Source organism: Scyliorhinus torazame, chromosome 21 (assembly GCF_047496885.1).
Source record: "Scyliorhinus torazame isolate Kashiwa2021f chromosome 21, sScyTor2.1, whole genome shotgun sequence".
NCBI lineage: Eukaryota > Metazoa > Chordata > Chondrichthyes > Carcharhiniformes > Scyliorhinidae > Scyliorhinus > Scyliorhinus torazame.
In genome coordinates this window covers 31,179,348-31,198,611 of record NC_092727.1, presented here as the reverse complement: position 1 = coordinate 31,198,611, position 19,264 = coordinate 31,179,348, and the positions used below count along the sequence as shown (strand labels likewise).

Below are 19,264 nucleotides of genomic sequence, written 5' to 3'. Positions count from 1 at the left end.
TATTATTATTGTTAATATTCGATGGATATCCAAGATAACAAAACTACAAACACCATATCAGTATAACATTTACAGCCATCATTGAATAGCTCCAAACCATATTCTTATATATTTACTTGATATATCAATTCTTAATTTTAAGGTTGTTTTTGAGTTAAGAATGGATTTGGATGTATTCTTCCAGCAGAAATAAATTCCACCACTAAACTACTCGATCTGGTTCTATAGTCAAAAATGATCAATATTCTTACAAATAGCAGTGTAATGCTAATATGTAAAGAGATTATTAAAGATTACTAAAGAAAACAATACAAAATATGTGGTGAAAACTACACGTTAAATTTGAGTTAAGCATAAGATATGCCCAACGGGTAATTTTTTTTGTTCCAAGTACATACAGAACTCAATCAATGATAATTGTTGCCAATCTTCAATTTGTGAACGACTTCCAGAATACTGTGCTTTTAATCTCACCACAAAAAGACAGTAACAACTATAACAATTTGCATTATGTAATGTCATCAATGCAGAGAAACGGCCCACACAATTGGAAAACAAGCAAAAGGAGGAGATATTAGTAGTCATGATTGAAAGTCCGGTGAAAGAGCTGAGTCTTAAAGGATGAGAGTGAGGTGGAAAGATGGATACATTTACAGAGAGCAGTCTGAGCATGCAGTGGAAAACAAAGTGTTCAACAAACAGAACAGGAACAAGGCATAGTCGACGGGAGTCATTCAAGATATTCAAAGGAGTAAAAAGGCAGCTGAGGTAGTTCGTTCCAGAAAACAGAGATCACTGACGTAGCAGCAACCAAAGATGCAACAGCGAAAGGTGGGAAACAGAAAGCAACCAGTGCTGGATAAACAAATGGTAACAGGAATTTGGGATTGAAGGTGATTGTAAAGGGGCACAAGCCCAAGGAGGGATTTGAAGGTGAGGATGAGGGCCAAAGTTGATTTTTTTGGGGGGGGCCATTAGACTTTAGCATGGGCTGGGATGATCAGTCGGTGTGACATAGGGCTGGTGAGAGCAAAGTATATGGTATGGAATTCTCCCCCCCCTCCCCCCCCCCCCCCCCCCACGCCGGGTGGGAGAATCACCCGGGCGCCGCGCGGGTCCCGCCACGCCGTCCCGACGTTCGCACGCGATTCTCCCACCCCCCCAAACCGGCGTGGTGCAAATCACGGCTGGCCGATGGAAGAATCGGCGCTTGCCGTTGGCAATGGGCGAGCGGCGATTCTCCGGCCCGAACGGCCTGCCCAACATGACAGGTTCCCACCGGCGCCATCCACACCTGGTCACTGCCGGCGGGAACATCACGGAAACGCTGGGGGGGGCGGGGTGAGGGGGTTCCTGCACTGGGGGGGGGGGGAGGGCTCAAAAGGGGTCTGGCCCGCGATCGGTGCCCACCGATCGGCGGGCCTGCCTCTCTGAAGGAGGTCCTACTTTCCTCCGCTGCCCCGCAAGATCGATCCGCCATCTTCTTGCGGGGCGGCCGCGGGGAGGATGGCAACCGCGCATGCATGGGTGACGTCATTTACACGGCGCTGCTTTTACGCGGGCCAAGACCCGGCGCGCGTAAATGACGTGGCGCCGCTCCTAGTCCCCCGGGGCCTGGAGAATAGGGGGCTGGGAACAGCCTCCGACATCGGAGTGAAACACTCCGGTTTTCACTCCGGTGTCGGGACTTAGCCTCCCGATGGGAGAATTGCGCCCATGGTTTTCGGTCTATAGAGGGTGGAAGAGGAAAGTCAAGAAACGCACTGGAAATAATAACAAGGTGAAAAGGGCATGAATTAGGACTGTGGCAGTAATGGGGACAAGGTAAGCAATCTTTCTGATATCAAAGAAAGTGATGTGAGAGACTCTTCAGGTGTGGGAAAAAAATGTATGTTGGAGTTCATCAATATACTCAAGTACCAAGCTCTGGGCTTAGCCTGAATCAATAGCTACACAGCTTGATGGCACAGAGACTGGAGATATATTCAAAGACTTTGACATGATTAAACAAATGTTAATAATCTGCAAGAATATTGCCCGTAAAAAACAAAAGCTTGTTTGCAGCAAAAAAAAAGTTTACATCAAGATAGAACATACAAGAACACAGAATCTCGACAATGCATTAGGCCCTTTGGAGTTAATCAATATACTCAAGTACCAAGAACAATACAGCACAGGAACAGGCCCTTCAGCCCTCCAAGCCTGCGCCGACCATGGTACCTGCCTAAACTAAAATCTTATGCACCTACGGAGCTCTGGGCTTGGCCTGAATCAGTAGCTACACAGGTTGATGGCACTGAGACTTGAGATATAACGAGGACAATGTGTCGTCGTGTTCAAAGAATTTGACATAATAAAACAAATGCAAAGAATCTGCATGGATATTGGCCATAAAAACAAAAGCTTGTTTGCAGCAAAAGAAAGTTTAAATCAACATAGAACATAAAAGAACATTGAATCCCTACAATGCAGAAGGAAGCCATTTGGCCCATCGAGTCTGCACCAGCCCTCTGAATGAGAACTCTACCAAGGCCCGCTCCCCTGTAACCTAACCTACACATCTTTGGACACTATGGGAGCAATTAGCATGACCAAGCCACTAAACCTGAACATCTTTATACTGTGGGAGGAATCCAGAGCACCCCGAGGAAATCCACGTAGACACGGGGAGAATGTGCAAACTTCACAGTCACCCAAGGTCGGAATCACCGAACTATCATTTCTGAAGGACCAAAAGGTAAATACAAATCTTTTCTCAGATTTACACCGAGTACCATTACAGATATTGCATAACCTTCATCTTTAACAGCAAGTTTGAATTTGTTTTATTAATAGATTGCAGCAATATATCTTGTCTTAGTAATGTTATGTCTTTAAAGTATAACTCAGCAAAACTCCAATGTTACACACATGAAATGAACTTTATGCTTTTGTAGGTGCCAATGCCATTTTTCATGACAACGTAAAGTGACCACTTACCTAAACCTGTCAGTAGTACTGTCTGACCTGAAAGAGAAATAACAAAATATTATACAAAAAACATAGTTTAAAATAAATATTTTCATCATTCAGCTCATTTCTCTTTTTGAGTTTTATGTTAATGCTTCATGTTACATAATGATTTAGCAATAATCACACATATGATTGGTAAAATTAAACTAGTCAAAGGTTCATTTAAATTGCATCAATTAAAGGATAAATTTTGAATACAAATCAGAACTCTGGTCAACCAAAAGCAACAAATGCTGCTTCAGACTCTTAAGGAAGCAAGAAACTGTTCTTCATTTGAAAGCTGCCAAAAATCAAATACCATACTGATTTGTTTCTCTTCAATATTATTTGAATGGCACATGTGGTAAAACATACAACAAGGGAGGGCAGCACGTGGCGTAGTGGTGAGCACTGCTGCCTACACATGCAGGTACTTTTTAAAGGAGGCGAGGCAACCCGCTTCTACCAATGTATTCCAGACTGTCACCATTCTGGGTAAAAATGTTCTTCTTCAAATCCCCCCTAAATCTCCCACGCCTCACTTTGAACTTGTGTCCCCTCGTAACTGACCCTTCAACTAAGGGGAACAGCTGCTCCCTGTACACCCTGTCCATGCTCCTCATAATCTTGTACACCTCAATCAGGTCACCCCTCAGTCTTCTCTGCTCCAGAGAAAACAATCCAAGCCTATCCAACCTCTCTTCATAACTGAGGAGTGACACGGTAGCATAGTGGTTAGCACTGTTGCTTCACAGCGCCAGGGTCCCAGGATCGATTCTCGACTTGGGGCACTGTCTGTGCCGAGTCTGCACGTTCTCCCCGTGTCTGCTTGGGTTTCCTCCGGGTGCTCAGTTTCCTCCCACAAGTCCCGAAAGACATCCTGTTAGGTGAATTGGGCATTCCGAATTCTCCCGCAGTGTACCCAAGCAAGCACCGGAATGTGGCGACTAGGGGCTTTTCACAGTAACTTCATTGCAGTGTTAATGTAAGTCTACTTGTGACAATAAAGATTATTTGAAAAAATGTTCCATCCCAGGCAACATTCTGGTGAATCCTCTCTGCACCCCTTCCAGTGCAATTTCATCCTTCCTATAATGTGGCAACCAGAATTGCACACAAAACAGCTGTCTATCACCCTCTAGTCACCTACCACTGAGCCAATCATGAATCCACCTTACCAAATCACACTGTACCCCATGTGCATTTGCCTTCTTTTTTTTTTAAATTAGAGAACCCAATTCATTTTTTCCAATTAAGGGGCAATTTAGCATGGCCAATCCACCTACCCTGCACATCTTTTGGGTTGTGGGGGCGAAACCCCGCAAACACGGGGAGAATGTGCAAACTCCACATGGACAGTGACTCAGAGCCGGGATCGAACCTGGGACCTCGACGCCATGACACAGCAGTGCTAACCACTGCGCCACCATGCTGCCCCTTGCATTTGCCTTCTTAATAAATCTCCCATGTGGGACCTTGTCAAAGGCTTTGCTGAAATCCATGTAAACTACATCAGCTGCACTACCCTCATCTATACACTTGGTTACATGCTCACAATATTCAATCAAATTTGTTCGGCATGACCTCCGTTGGAGGCCTATCGTCCTTGCAGCACCATCTGGAGCAATGGCTACTTTTAGGACTACAAGTAGTTCCCAGGGTCTAAGACCCAGAGTCCAGGATCAGGTAAATGCAAGGGATCTCACTGCAGGGTGGGAAGAAGGTGAGGCAATGCCAGAAGGGAGGTAGCATCTTTGAGGTCTTACATTGGGGGGGGGGGGGGGGGGGGGGGGGGGGGTCCCGATGTGGAAAGGGGACCCTTGAGGGCAGCACCACGACGCCCCCTCCCCCTCACTCCCCCCACGACCCCCCCCCCCTCCCTACCAAAACTGCCAAGACAGGTTTTCCTCAGGGCTGTTACAAATTTATCTCCAAAACTGAAACTAGGTTTCTCTCAAGTACTTGGGCTAGGATGTGAAACCAATAAAAATAGCTAACAAGGCAAGATGATTTCCAGGAAATTAAAATATGATTTGAGAACGGTGGCATATTTTAAGCTACAGGCATTGTATAAATTAGATTGCTCTGAATTACAGCTAAGGCAAAAGAATAAAAAATGTGCCCCCTCAAAATGCTTGTGCTGCAGAAACAGGATTTTAAAGAATTGAACATGTTATGACATATATGTCCTCACATTTTTCCTTATTTCCCATCTACGCTTCATCTCTGGAAGCTGATAGCTCACTGAGATATAGTTCGAATGGCATCAATAGTCCTCAAGAGTCACTCTTGGAAAGTTAGATAAGGCAGAAGAATTTGCAACTGTTTACTATGCGTTTCTTATAAATAAGAAACAAAACCTCCTTTGGCACCCAATGGATTAAATAAACAATTGACCTATGATGTTTGTACTCTGATGCAATTCAGTAGGGACTTTGAAGATTAACTGTCCTGCTCAAATGAACAGGCGCTTTTATTAATAGAGGAAACTGATGTTCACTTAATTTCTGTTTACTAATGCATTTATGGTCTCAATTTTAGAATTGCACACATACCATCTGCATTTTTAGTCACATGGTGTTTCAGATACTCTTGTATCTTTTCTTACAGATGTGCACGCTTATACTCTGGGAAGATTCCAGAGAGAGGGTAATGATGCTGGGAATATTCCAGGGAGGGTGCAATGGAGAATACGTATCATACGTTTCCTGATATTCTTAGTATTGTAGATTAACAATTGCAAGAGTGAAAATTAGTCTCTCTTCCCAATATTTGTTGTAGGATGCACCTTGCTTGCCAACAACTCTCCAATACCTCCTTCAAGCTGACATTCTTCTTATACAAGTTCAAACAATTAATACCAACACATTATCCAACTATGGATGGGTCATGAATGCTCTTTCCCATCTTACCAAAAACACAAATGCGACCATTTTAGCAATACGTTTTTCATTCCAAGCAGGAGCAGGAACCTCCACCACCCACTCCCAAACCAGTGTTATTGAGGCCAGCTATCATCCTAGTAAAATCATTTCTAAACTCAGTTCTGAACAGGGATAAAAGTAGACTGTGACTCAGGTAACATTAGTCGATACAATTATTCAATGATTGTTGGGGGACTTTAAGCAAGAAAAGAAAACTTTCCAACTCAGCACCTGGTCACTTAAATATTCGCGATGAAAGCTTTTTAAAAAATTCATTTGCTGTGCTTCCTGTGGGGGCATGTAGGGAGTAGTTGCACTGGAGGCGGCACCCATCAGGCATTTATTTTCGCCCATTTCATCCTGTTTGGGGGGGGGGGTGGTTCTGGCTAAAAGGTTACTATTTCGATGGGATAAGGTTCCCATGCAAGCAGGAATAAGGAAGCCTGGAAATAAAAATTCATCGACAGATTCAGAAGATCTTCGAGATTCTTTGATTGAGAAAATGGCGCAGGCCACTCCATTAACGGCCAAGATGCTTGCAGGCATCTTGGCGATGGAATTTCAGAAGCAGCGGCAGGCTGTCGCCAAGGACATCCACAAGTCAACAGAAGAGGCCCTGGCTCCTGTTCGGTCGGCGTTGCAGAAGACTGAGGAAACGTTAAAAGCGTATGATGCAGCGACACAAGGTGTGGAGGCAGCGCTCTCTAGGCAGAGCGATCAGATCGTCTCTTGGGAAGCTGAGATGGTAATAATGGCCGGTGTTAATAAACACGAAGAGCTGAGGTGGATGATCGGGGCGAATTGCTCTGGGAGGAAGAATCTTAGAAACATGGGGTTGCCAGAGGGAATGGAAAATCCAAATTCAACGGACTATATCTCGAAGATGTTTGGGAAGATGGTGGGGTAGGATGAAATGAACTCCTCTCCGGAGCTGGATTGAGCCCACTGGTCACTCAGGCAGAACCCCCATGCCAGAGAATCACCATGGGTAATCATCGTGCAGTTCCATAATTTTCAGGAGAAGGAATGAGTCCTGAGATGGGCAAAGGATCGTCAGGACTACAATTGGGAGGGCAACGCGATCTGGCTCTATCAACATGTTGCCGAGGAACTGGCTAAAAAGCGGGTGACGTTTAACAAGGCAAAAGCCATGTTGTATAAGAGTGGACTTCGATTTGGGGTCCTATACCCTGCACGTCTCAGAGTGACGTTTGATATGAAGGACTATTCTCTCAATGTGCCGAAGAGACAGATGCTTTTGTTAAGAAGCATAGGCTGGCAGTGAGATAATCCTAATATTCACAAGGTCTTTGTATGTTTGGGGAGGGCAAGCGGCAATGGGAATTTGTTGAGGTTTCTTGTGCAAGTTTGAATTTTCTTGTTCTTGTGTGGGTTAATTGTTTTTTCTTTGATCATTAAAGTTGGATTCCGGCAGAGGGCGGGTGGCTATGGCTACTTATTTGTTTTTACTCTGGGCGGGGGCTGCCCTGCTGACTGAAGAGTTAGCTAACCGAAGAGGAGTGGTGCGGGTCATCGCAAATCATTATGCAAGTGTAGTTTTAGATCATGAGATTAGTTTTTTTGTTTTCTTTGGGGATAGGGCTAGTTGAGATCAGGGCCAGGAGTCTTTGTTCGCCTTTCGGCTGATTTATTGATTATTTGGGTGTGGTATTGTTGGGAGGAGGGGGAGGGGGTGGGCTATAGCAATAGTTTTCTGATGATGGCTACAGCTTTTTCTTTGTTTTGTCTTGATGGGGTGTTTTCTTGGATGGGCCCGGTGCCAGTAATCTAAGTAGTTGCTGAATTCCCCATTTGGTGGAACTGTCTGTTCTGGGTCGGGGGGGGGGGGTTGGTGTGTGGAAGGCCCCCAGTCGGCAGGTCACTTGGGCCTACATGGGGCAGACCATGCTCCACAGGGGAGGCACAGTGGCACAATGGTTAGCCAGGGCCCCAGGTTCAATTCTGGTCTTGGGCAACTGTGTGTGTGGAGTTTGCACATTCTTCCCCTGTCTGCGTGGATTTCCTCCGGGTTCTCTGGTTTCATCCCACATTCTAAAGATGTGCAGGTAAGGTGGTGTTTCAGGGCATAGGGTGGGGCCTGTGTAGGGTGCTCTTTCAGAGCGTCGGTGTAAACCCTGGGCCAAATGGCCTTCTTCTGCACTGTAGGAATTCTATGGTTCTATGTAAGGGGGTTGAACGGCCCAGTAAAGGCCAAGGATATTTGCTCACCTGAAGAGTTTGAGTGCTGCTGTGGTGTTCCTGCAGGAGAATCACTTGCGGGCCAGGGACCAGACAAGGTTACAGAGGGGGTGGATATTCCACTTAGGGTTCAATGGTAGGCCCGGGGTGGGGGGCAGTTTTATTTCATAAAAGGGTTCCTTTTTCAGAGGCTAAGATCTTGATGGACCCGAACAAGACAAATACGATTGTCAGTGGTTTCCTGGGGGTATCTTGGTGGTTCCAGTTAATGTGTATGTGCCGAGGTGGGACTTCATTAACAAGTTACTGATATCTATTCCTGACTTGGAATCTCAACAGCTAATTGGGGAGAGAGAGGCGGCATGGGGCACAGTGGTTAGCACCGGGACTGGAGCGCTGAGGACCCGGGTTCGAATCCCGGCCCTGGGTCACTGTCCGTGTGGAGTTTACGCATCCTCCCCATGTCTGCGTGGGTTTCACCCCCACAACCCAAAGATGTGCAGGTTAGGTGGTTTGGCCATGCTAAATTGACCCTCAATTGGAAAAAAAAATAATTGGGTACTCTAAATTTAAAAAAGAAATTGGGGGGAGAGCGATGTAAATTGGACCCTCGGTCGCACCAATCTAGGCCAAAGTCTCTGATCCCATCTGGCTTGGCAAAGACATTATTGTCCTTTACGGAGCAGCTGGGGGGGGGGGGGCAGACACTTGCCGGTTTTTGCATCTGAATGATAAGGATTTTTCTCTTTTCTCCCATGTCCATCAGGTTTTTCTCGGGTTGATCTTTTCGTGGTGGGTAGGTCTCTCCTTGGCACTTGGCCATCTCAGACCATGCCCCACATTTTGTTGATTTGGTATTAGAGCGGGGTTCTCCTCAACGCCGGCCATGAAGATTGGACACAGCATTGTTGGCAGACAAAGGATTTTGCGAGAACATATCTTCTGTCATTTGGGAATACATTACGTTTAATAAGATAGTCTATCTCACCTTTTACATTACGGGAGGCCTTTAAGGTGGTCATTAGAGGGGAAATCTTCTACAAGGCACACCAGGAAAGGATTGGGAAGGTGAAGCGGCAGAGGCTGGTGGATTCCATCCTAGAGGTGGACCATCAGCACTAGCTTGCCCTACATGGGAGTTGCTGATGAGTAGAAAGAAGTTGCAGATGCAATTTGACTTACACTCAATGGGTAAGGCAGTGGGCCAGCTGGGACCCTCGAGGAGGACATTCTATGTACATAGGGAGAAAGCCGGTCACCTTCTAGCACAACAGTTGAGGCAGCAGGCTATCTCCCAGGAGATTATACAGGTAAGGGAGTCGATGGCAGTTTGGGTTCTGCTCCATTGAAAGTTAATGTTGCGTTTGAAGCCTTTTATCAAAGTCTCTGTAGATCGCAGTGCCCAGAGGAGAGTTCACCTTTGATGCAGCTTTTGGATGGGTTATATGAGGGGGAGATAAGACAATATTTGGAATTATGTTGAGCCCTGAGGAGATTATGAAATCTATTGGTTTAATGCAGTTGAGTAAAGCTCCAGACCCGGATGGGTTCCCCATTGAGTTTGAGAAGAGATTTGCGGGGCTGTTAATCCCACTGATATTGGACATGTTTAATGATTCCATGTCCAGGGGGGTATTGGCTGTTATATTGCTGCAGGCCTTTATTTCCCAGATTCTGAAGAAGGACAAGGACCTGACAATGTGGGCCGTATCGACCTATCTCGTTGTTGAATGCTGATGCAAAATTGCTGGCTAAGTGCTGGCACTGCGGTAGGAGTCCTGCCTTCCGGAAGAACTGACAGGTTTTGCTAAGGGTCAGCAGCTGTCAACCAATATACATTGATTATTAAACATCGTCCTCTTCCCCCTCTCCAATGCCCGAACTGTTTCAATGGACGGCAAAAAGGCATTTAATAGGGTGGAATGGGGGCATCTCTTTGAGATTCTGGAGAGGCTTGGTTTTGGGCCAAATTTTATATCCTGTCTTCTGTACAGGACTCCCACTGCAAGTGTTTGCACAAATTCCTTGAGCTCAGGTTATTTTCAGTTGAAAAGGGATACGAGGGAGGTTTGTCCATTGGCTCTGCTTTTGTTTGCTTTGGCTATCGAACCATTGGCCACAATGCTAAGATCTGATTGGAAGGGGATAAAGCGGAGAGGGAGGTTGAATAGGGTGCCCTTGTAGGAAGATGATCTGCTTCTTCATGTCGGACCTAGGGCTGGATTCGCTGATTTTGAGGTTATGTCCAGAGCATGGGCGTGATTCTCCGACCTCCCACCGGGTCGGAGAATCGCGGGGGGGGCTGGCGTGAATCCCGCCCCCGCTGTGTCCCGAATTCTCCACCACCAGAGATTCGGCATGGGCGGGAATCGCGCCTCACCGGTCGGTGGGAATCGCGCCGGTCAGCGGGCCCACCCCCGGCGATTCTCCGGCCCGCGATGGGCCGAAGTCCCGCCGCTGTCAACCCTCGCCCGCCGGCGTGGATTAAACCACCTTTTGAACGGCGGGACAAGGCGGCACGGGCAGGCTCCGGGTTCCTGGGGGGGGCCCGGGGCGATCTGGCCCCGGGGGGTGCCCCCACGGTGGCCTGGCCCGCGGTCGGGGCCCACCGATCTGCGGGCAGGCCTGTGCCATGGGGCACTCTTTTTCTTCCGCCTTCGCCATGATCTTCACTATGGCGGAGGCAGAAGAGACCCCCTCCCCTGCGCATGTGGAGGGATGCCGTGTGCGGCCGCTGACGCTCCCGCGCATGCGTCACCCGGCGAAGACCTTTCGGCGCCGGCTGGCGGAGCAGAAACCACTCCGGCGCGGGGCTAGCCCCTCAAGGTGAGGGCTTGGCCCCTAAAGGTCCGGAGAATTCCGCACCTTTGGGGCAGCCCGACGCCGGAGTGGTTCCCGCCACTCCATTACGCCGGAACCACCCGCCCCGCCGGGTAGAGGAGAATCCCGCCCCATGTATCTAGTCTTACGACAGAAAAGTCGGCGCCACCCCGCACCGATGCTCCGCCCGGTGGGGGGATAGCAGCCGCGACATATAAAATGCAGAGCGTTCCCTGCTGATACAGCCGGAGAATTGCTGGGTCCGTGGCCACACATGCGCACAGTGGTGACCATCAGCGGTCGCACCGAACAACATGGCGCGGGTACCTGGACAGGACTCCCACTGCAAGTGTTTGCACAAATTCCTTGAGCTCAGGTTTTCAGTTGAAAAGGGATACGAGGGAGGCTTGTCCATTGGCTCTGCTTTTGTTTGCTTTGGCTATCGAACCATTGGCCATAACGCTAAGATATGACTGGAAGGGGATAAAGCGGAGAGGGAGGGAGAATAGGGTGCCCTTGTAGGCAGATGATCTGCTTCTTTATGTCGGACCCAGGACTGGACTCGCCGATTCTGAGGCTATGTCCAGAGCCTCCCTGTAGCCTCCTCGCCACCCCGGACCACCCCCACCAGTCCCCCAGCCAGCGGAACGGTACCCCCCCCCCCCCCCCCCCCCCAACCGCATGACTGTGGCAGTGCTCGACACAGTCCCAGCCACTATGCGAGGTTGACAAAACCTCAGGCCACAATTGATCCATGCCGTCGGGAAGTTGGCCCATAGGGGCGGAGCATTGGGGGAGGGCCGACGGCACATGGCACACTCACTGTTTATGCCATTTTGGGGAGGCGGAGCATCCAATTTCGGCATCAGAATGGATTCTCCGCCCAATCGCCAAATGCGATTTCGGCAGCGGCAATCAAAGAATCCCGCCTCAAGACTCTGCCATGGATGAGATAATGATGTTGCTTAGGAGCTTTGGCTCCTTCTCAGGGCATAAATTGAATTTGGACAAGAGTGAATACTTTCACGTGAATCCCCAGGGAGGGGAACTGATCTGGGATTCTTACCTTTTCATCTCGTCAGATCTAGCTCTTGTTATCTGGGATTCTGTATGGCCCACGATTGGGCCTCACCTCATTCATTAAATTATACTAGTCTGGTGAATGGGGTTAAATCTGACTTGCAGATGTGGGATAATCCTCCCCTTGTCCTTGGTTGGGCAGGGTTCAGACTGTTAAAACCTCTTGAGGTTTTTATTTCTTTTTCAGTGTCTCCCCATTTTTCTCCCCAAATCTTTCTTTGTCAGGGTCTTTCAATTGATAGCTTCTTCCATGTGGAGTCTGCACGTTCTCCCAGTGTCTGCGTGGGTTTCACGCCCACAACCCAAAGATCTGCAGGTTAGGTGGATTGGCCACACTAAAATTGCCCCTTAATTGGAAAAATAAACAAATAAATAATTGGGTACACAAAATTTATAAAAAGAAAAAAAAAATTGATAGCTTCTTTCATTTGGACAAGACTCTAAGGGTTCATAGATCATTTCTTCAGTCAGAGAGAGACAGTCAGGTGGGTTAGAATTACCAATTAGTTATTTTATTACTGGGCAGCTAATATTGAAAGAAGTACTGGGGTGGCTCAATGAGCTGAAGTCCACATGGGGCAAGATGGAGGCAAGCTCTTTTACTGGTTCTAGCTTAAGGTAACTGCCTCGCTTCCGTTTTCCCCTGCAAAATATAACTCGAGTCCGGTCGTGGTGTCCACTCGTGAGGATTTGGAGGCAGGTTAGGCAACATTTTAAGCTTGGCTCCATGTCGTTGCTACCCTCTATTTGTAGAAATCATCTCTTTGTGCCAGCGGGTTTAAATTCGGCATTCAGTTCATGGGGGCGGGGGGGGAGAAGGAGGGGCTGCAGAGGTTTGGGAACCTGTTTGTGAAGGTTAGGTTTGCCAGTTTTGAGAAACCGTTGGACAGTTTCAAATCCCGAGGACTGATTTATTTTGGTATTTTCAGGTTCGTACTGGGTCCGGTTTTGGACGGATCGTTGGGGGGGGGGGGGGGGTGAGGCTCTTCACAGGGTCATCTCTCCCTCATGTGCCATGCTCAGCTTGATTCAGTTTAGGTGGTGCATCTGACCATGGCCAGAGGGTCTTTCTTTTTCGCGAGGGGGGGGGAAATATGTGCAAGTGCTGTTCCCAGGGGCTGGTGAATCATACCCACATGTTCTGGTCGTGTCCTAAACTTGAAAACATTTGGGTCTCCTTTAACACCATGTCAGAGATTCTTGATACCGATCTGGAGCCTTGTTCGCTGGCGGCCATTTTCAGGGTTTCGGACTCGCCGGTGCTGCAGACGGGGCTGAAGGCGGACATCCTCGCTTTTGCCTCATTGATAGCCCGGAGGCGAGTTCTGCTTGGGTGGAGATCTCCTACTCCGCCCAGTGCCTCGGCTTGGTTGGGTGACCTAATGGAGTTCCTATATCTGGAGAAAGTCAAGTACATCATTAGGGGATCAGTTGAAGCATTCTACTCGAAATGGCAGACATTCATTTCCTTTTTCAAAGAGTTAGTCACGGTCAGTTGTTCTGGGGTGCTTTTAGTTATATGTTTGAGGAGTTGGGTGCAGTGCAGTTGTTCAGTATTAATTGTGTTATTTTTGCGTTGTGTCTTTATGTATTGGTGATATAATGCAGTATTATTTTGATATACTGAAAACATTTTTCAAGAAAAATATATATATTTAAAATTATTTTGCTTTTCCCCCACTCACAGTTCTTTTTAAAAAAATGTTTATTCAGAATTTTTCAACAAAAATTTTCAGCCATTCAAACCCCCCCCCCACCCCCGGAACAAAAAAAAAGAAAAGAAAAGTCACAGAACAAGACATAAACATAGCAATCCAACATAATACAGAACTTTGTACAATGGGTTCCTCCCGCACATATTGACTTTCCCATATGTTTATGTTTTTCCTTTCTCTAGTGGCCCTAGGAAAAAACCCTTTCCCCGCCCACCCTTCTACCGCCCACCCTTCTACCACCCACCCCCCCAAAAGAGACACCCCCCCCCCTTCCCCCCCTCCCCCCCTCCCTGGGTTGCTGCTGCTGCTGCTGACCGACCTCCATCTAACGCTCCGCGAGATAGTCTAGGATCGGTTGCCACCGCCTGAAGAACCCCTCCGCAGACCCTCTCAAGGCAAACTTTATCCTCTCCAGCTTGATGAACCCTGCCATGTCGTTTATCCAGGCTTCCACACTGGGGGGCTTCACGTCTTTCCACAATAGCAAGATCCTCCGCCGGGCTACCAGGGACGCAAAGGCCAGGATACCGGCCTCTTTCGCCTCCTGCACTCCCGGCTCGTCCGCCACTCCTAATAGTGCTAGCCCCCAACTTGGCTTGACCTGGACTTTCGCCACCTTAGACATAGTCCTCGCAACACCCCTCCAGAACCCACCCAGTGCCGGGGACGACCAGAACATATGGGCGTGCTTCGCCGGGCTTCCTGAGCACATCCCACATCTGTCCTCCACCCCAAAGAACCTACTCAGCCTCGCCCCTGTCATATGCGCTCTGTAACCTTAAACTGTATCACGAGGAAGAGGAATTAACACGACTTAGGGTATTAGCTCACAGACCCTCTTCAATCTCCTCCCCCAACTCCTCCTCCCATTTGCCCTTCAGCTCCTCTACCAAAGCCTCCTCCTCTTCTTTCATCTCCTGATATATCGCCGACACCTGGCCCTCTCCGACCCATACACCCAAAATCACCCTGTCCTGAATCCCCTGTGCCGGGAGCAACGGGAATTCCCTCACCTGCCGCCTCACAAACGCCCTCACTTGCATGTATCTGAAAGCATTTCCCGGGGGTAGCCCAAACTTCTCCTCCAGCGCCCCTAAGCTCGCAAACGTCCCATCGATGAACAGGTCCCCCATTCTTCTAATCCCTGCCCGATGCCAGCTCTGAAACCCCCCATCCATCCTTCCTGGGACAAACCGATGGTTATCTCTGATCGGGGACCACACCGAGGCTCCCATCGCACCCTTGTGTCGTCTCCACTGCCCCCAGATCTTTAGCGTTGCCGCCACCACCGGACTCGTGGTATACCTTGTCGGCGAGAGCGGCAGCGGTGCCGTCACCAGCGCCCCCAGGCTCGAACCTTTGCAGGACGCCATCTCCAACCTCTTCCATGCCACCCCCTCGCTCTCCATCGACCACTTACGGATCATCGCCACGTTGGCTGCCCAATAGTAGCCACCCAGATTCGTCAACGCCAGCCCTCCTCTATCTCTACTACACTCCAGAAACCCCCTCCTCACCCTCGGGGTCTTGTTTGCCCACACAAAACCCATAATGCTCCTGCCTACCCTCTTAAAAAAGGCCTTGGTGATCATAATTGGAAGGCACTGGAACACAAAAAGAAACCTCGGGAGGTCCATCATTTTAATCGACCGTACTCTGCCCGCTAGCGAGAGTGGCAACATGTCCCATCGTTTGAAGTCCTCCTCCATCTGCTCCACCAGCCGCGCCAAATTAAGTTTATGCAGGGCCCCCCAACTCCTAGCTATTTGGATCCCCAAGTACCGAAAGCTCCTTCCCGCCCTCCTCAACGGTAGGTCGTCTATCCCTCTTCCCTGGTCTCCTGGATGCACCACGAAGTGCTCACTTTTCCCTACATTGAGCTTATAGCCCGAGAAGTCCCCAAACTCCCTTAGGATCTGCATGACCTCCACCATCCCCTCCACTGGATCCGCCACATACAGCAACAGGTCGTCTGCATACAGCGACACTCGATGCTCCTCTCCCTCTCGGACCACCCCACTCCATTTCCTGGACTCCCTTAATGCCATGGACAAAGGTTCAATTGCTAAAGCAAACAGGGGGGACAGGGGGGCACCCCTGCCTCATCCCTCGATACAGTCAAAAATACTCTTTAGACGTCCGCCGATTCGTAACCACACTCGCCACCGGGGCTCTATATAGGAGCTTAACCCAACTGATAAACCCCTCCCCAAACCCAAACCTCCGCAACACTTCCCAGAGATACTCCCACTGTACTCGGTCAAAGGCCTTCTCCGCGTCCACAGCTGCCACTATCTCCGCCTCTCCCTCCACCGATGGCATCATTATCACGTTTAAGAGCCTCCACACATTGGTGTTTAGCTGCCTGCCCTTTACAAATCCCGCCTGGTCCTCATGAAACACCCCCGGGACACAGTCCTCAATCCTCGTAGCCAGCACTTTTGCCAACAACTTAGCATCCACGTTAAGGAGCGAAATCGGCCGATATGACCCACATTGCAGTGGGTCCTTATCCCGCTTCAGGGTCAAAGAGATCATCGCCCCGGACATTGTCGGGGGCAGGGTCCCCCCCTCCCTTGAAAGTCCTCACCAGCAACGGAGCTAACAGGCCTACGTACTTCCTGTAGAACTCAACCGGGAACCCATCTGGACCCGGGGCCTTCCCCACCTGCATGCTCCCCAGTCCTTTAATCAGCTCCTCCAACCCAATTGGCGCCCCCAAACCTGCCACCTCCTGCTCCTCCACCCTCGGGAACCTCAGTTGGTCCAAAAATCGTCGCATCCCCTCTTCACCCGCTGGGGCTGGGATCTGTGCAGCTCCTCAGAGAAGGCCTTGAATGCCTCATTTACTTTCACCGCACTCCCCACCGTAGTTCCTCTTCCATCCTTGACTCCACCTATCTCCCTCGCTGCCATCCTCTTACGGAGCTGATGTGCCAGCATCCGGCTCGCCTTCTCCCCATACTCATACGTCTCCCCCTGTGCTTTCCTCCACTGTGCCTCTGCCTTCCCTGTGGTCAACAGGTTGAATTCCATCTGGAAACTTCGCTTCTCCCCAAGTAGTCCCTCTTAAGGGGCCTCTGCATATCTCCTGTCCACCCTTAAAATCTCCCCCACTAACCTCTCCCTTTCCCTGCCCTCTCTCTTCTCCCTGTGAGCCCTGATGGAGATTAACTCTCCCCTGACCACCGCCTTCAGCACCTCTCATACTACCCCCACCTGCACCTCCCCATTGTTGTTGGCCTCCAATTACCTTTCAATGCACCCCCGTACCCTCCCGCACACCACCTCATCTGCCAGTAATCCCACATCCAAACTCCACAACGGGTGTTGGTCCCTCTCCTCTCCCAACTCCAGTTCCACCCAGTGCGGGGCGTGGTCTGAGATGGCTATGGCCGAATACTCTGTTCCCTCCACTTTCGGGATCAGCGTCCTGCTCAGAACAAAAAAATCTATCCGGGAGTAGGCTTTGTGTACGTGGGAGAAAAAAGAAAATTCCCTGGCCAGGGGCCTGGCAAATCTCCACGGATACACTCCCCCCATCTGGTCCATAAACCCCCTAAGCACCTTGGCCGCAGCCGGCCTCTTCCCGGTCCTAGATCTGGAACGATCTAATGCTGGGTCCAACACTGTGTTAAAATCCCCCCCCATTATCAAGCTTCCTACCTCCAGGTACGGAATGCGCCCCAACATACGCTTCATAAATCCAGCATCGTCCCAGTTCCCGGCATATACATTTGCCAATACCACCCACGCCCCCTGCAGCCTACCGCTCACCATCACGTATCAACCTCCACTGTCCACTACTATGTTCTTGGCCTCAAACGACACCCGCTTCCCCACCAGTATTGCCACTCCTCTATTCTTCGCATCCAGCCCCGAATGGAATACCTGTCCTACCCATCCCTTTCTTAACCTGACCTGGTCAACCACCTTCAAATGTGTCTCCTGAAGCATGACCACGTCTGCCTTCAGTCCCTTTAAGTGTGCAAACACTCGGGAACTCTTAACCGGCCCATTCAGGCCCCTCACATTCCACGTTATCAGCCGGATTGCATCCCCTCCCCCCCGCCCGCCGACTAGCCATCTCCTGTTTTAGGCCAGTCCCGTACCCGCGCGTCCCGCATCCTCCAGTCCCCCAGGCGGGGAACCCCCGCCCCGACCACCTCTTCAATTTTCAGTTCCCCCTCGGCCAATGCAGCAGCAACCCTATTTCCACCCCCTCTCCCCCATCCCCCCCTCCCCCGCTAGATCCATATCTAGCTCTTTTGCTCCCCCCATAACACTCCCGTAAGTCAGCTGACACCTGCTGACCCCGGCTTCCCGTTGACCCCCCCACCCCAGTGTGGAAATCCTCCCTCCTCCTCCTCCCCAGCAATCAGTGTGCGCTCCTCCATCCCCCCCACCCCTCCGCCCTTCCCTAACGCGGGAAAATGCCCGCGCTTTCCTGACTATGGAAGGGGGACCTTGCTCTCACCTTCCCACATGGGAAGTCGTCGCAAAATACATCAATCTTATCCTTGAATATATTCGACAACAGAGTTTCCACAATGCTGGAATAGACATAGAGAGGGAATGGATGTTCTGGAGAGGGAGCGAGCAGTGTCGAGAGGGAGCGAGCGCTGTCGAGAGGGAGCGAGCGCTGTCGAGAGGGAGCGAGCGCTGTCGAGAGGGAGCGAGCGCTGTCAAGAGGGAGCGAGCGCTGTCGAGAGGGAGCGAGCGCTGTCGAGAGGGAGCGAGCGCTGTCGAGAGGGAGCGAGCACTGTCGAGAGGGAGCGAGCACTGTCGAGGGGGAGCGAGCACTGTCGAGAGGCAGTGAGCGCTGTCGAGGGGGAGCGAGCACTGTCGAGAGATAGTGAGCACTGTCGAGGGGGAGCGAGCACTGTCGAGAGGTAGTGAGCACTGTCGAGGGGGAGCGAGCACTGTCGAGAGGTAGTGAGCGCTGTTGAGAGGGAGTGAGTATTGTCGAGAGGGAGTGAGTGTTGTCGAGAGGGAGTGAGCGCTGTCGAGAAGGAGTGAGCGCTGTCGGGAAGGAGTGAGCATTGTCGAGAGGGAGCGAGTATTGTCGAGAGGGAGCGAGCGCTGTCGAGAGGGAGCGAGCGCTGTCGAGAGGGAGCGAGCGCTGTCGAGAGGGAGCGAGCGCTGTCGAGAGGGAGCGAGCGCTGTCGAGGGGGAGCGAGCGCTGTCGAGGGGGAGCGAGCGCTGTCGAGGGGGAGCGAGCGCTGTCGAGGGGGAGCGAGCGCTGTCGAGGGGGAGCGAGCGCTGTCGAGGGGGAGCGAGCGCTGTCGAGGGGGAGCGAGCGCTGTCGAGGGGGAGCGAGCGCTGTCGAGGGGGAGCGAGCGCTGTCGAGAGGGAGTGAGCACTGTCGAGAGGGAGCGAGCGCTGACGAGAGGGAGCGAACGCTGTCGAGAGGGAGCGAGCGCTGTCGAGAGGGAGCGAGCGAAGTCGAGAGGGAGTGAGCGCTGTCGAGAGGGAGCGAGCGCTGTCGAGAGGGAGCGAGCGCTGTCGAGTGGGAGTGAGTATTGTCGAGAGGGA

General features: G+C 50.5%; 1 protein-coding gene across 7 annotated transcripts in view; it reads right to left on the bottom strand.

Annotated features, from left to right (window-relative positions):
- Positions 1-19,264, bottom strand: part of gramd1ba (GRAM domain containing 1Ba) — a 1,045,225-nt gene that overhangs the window by 475,723 nt on the left and 550,238 nt on the right. For 5 of the 7 annotated variants that reach the window (XM_072486670.1, XM_072486668.1, XM_072486667.1 and 2 more), the window contains 2 exons: positions 13,151-13,411; positions 2,980-3,006 (listed from right to left, as the gene is read on the bottom strand). In XM_072486670.1, coding sequence (XP_072342771.1) covers positions 2,980-3,006; positions 13,151-13,411 — 288 coding nt within the window. The remainder of the gene's footprint in view (positions 1-2,979; positions 3,007-13,150; positions 13,412-19,264) is intronic. The other 2 variants (XM_072486672.1, XM_072486671.1) reach the window with 1 other exon arrangement.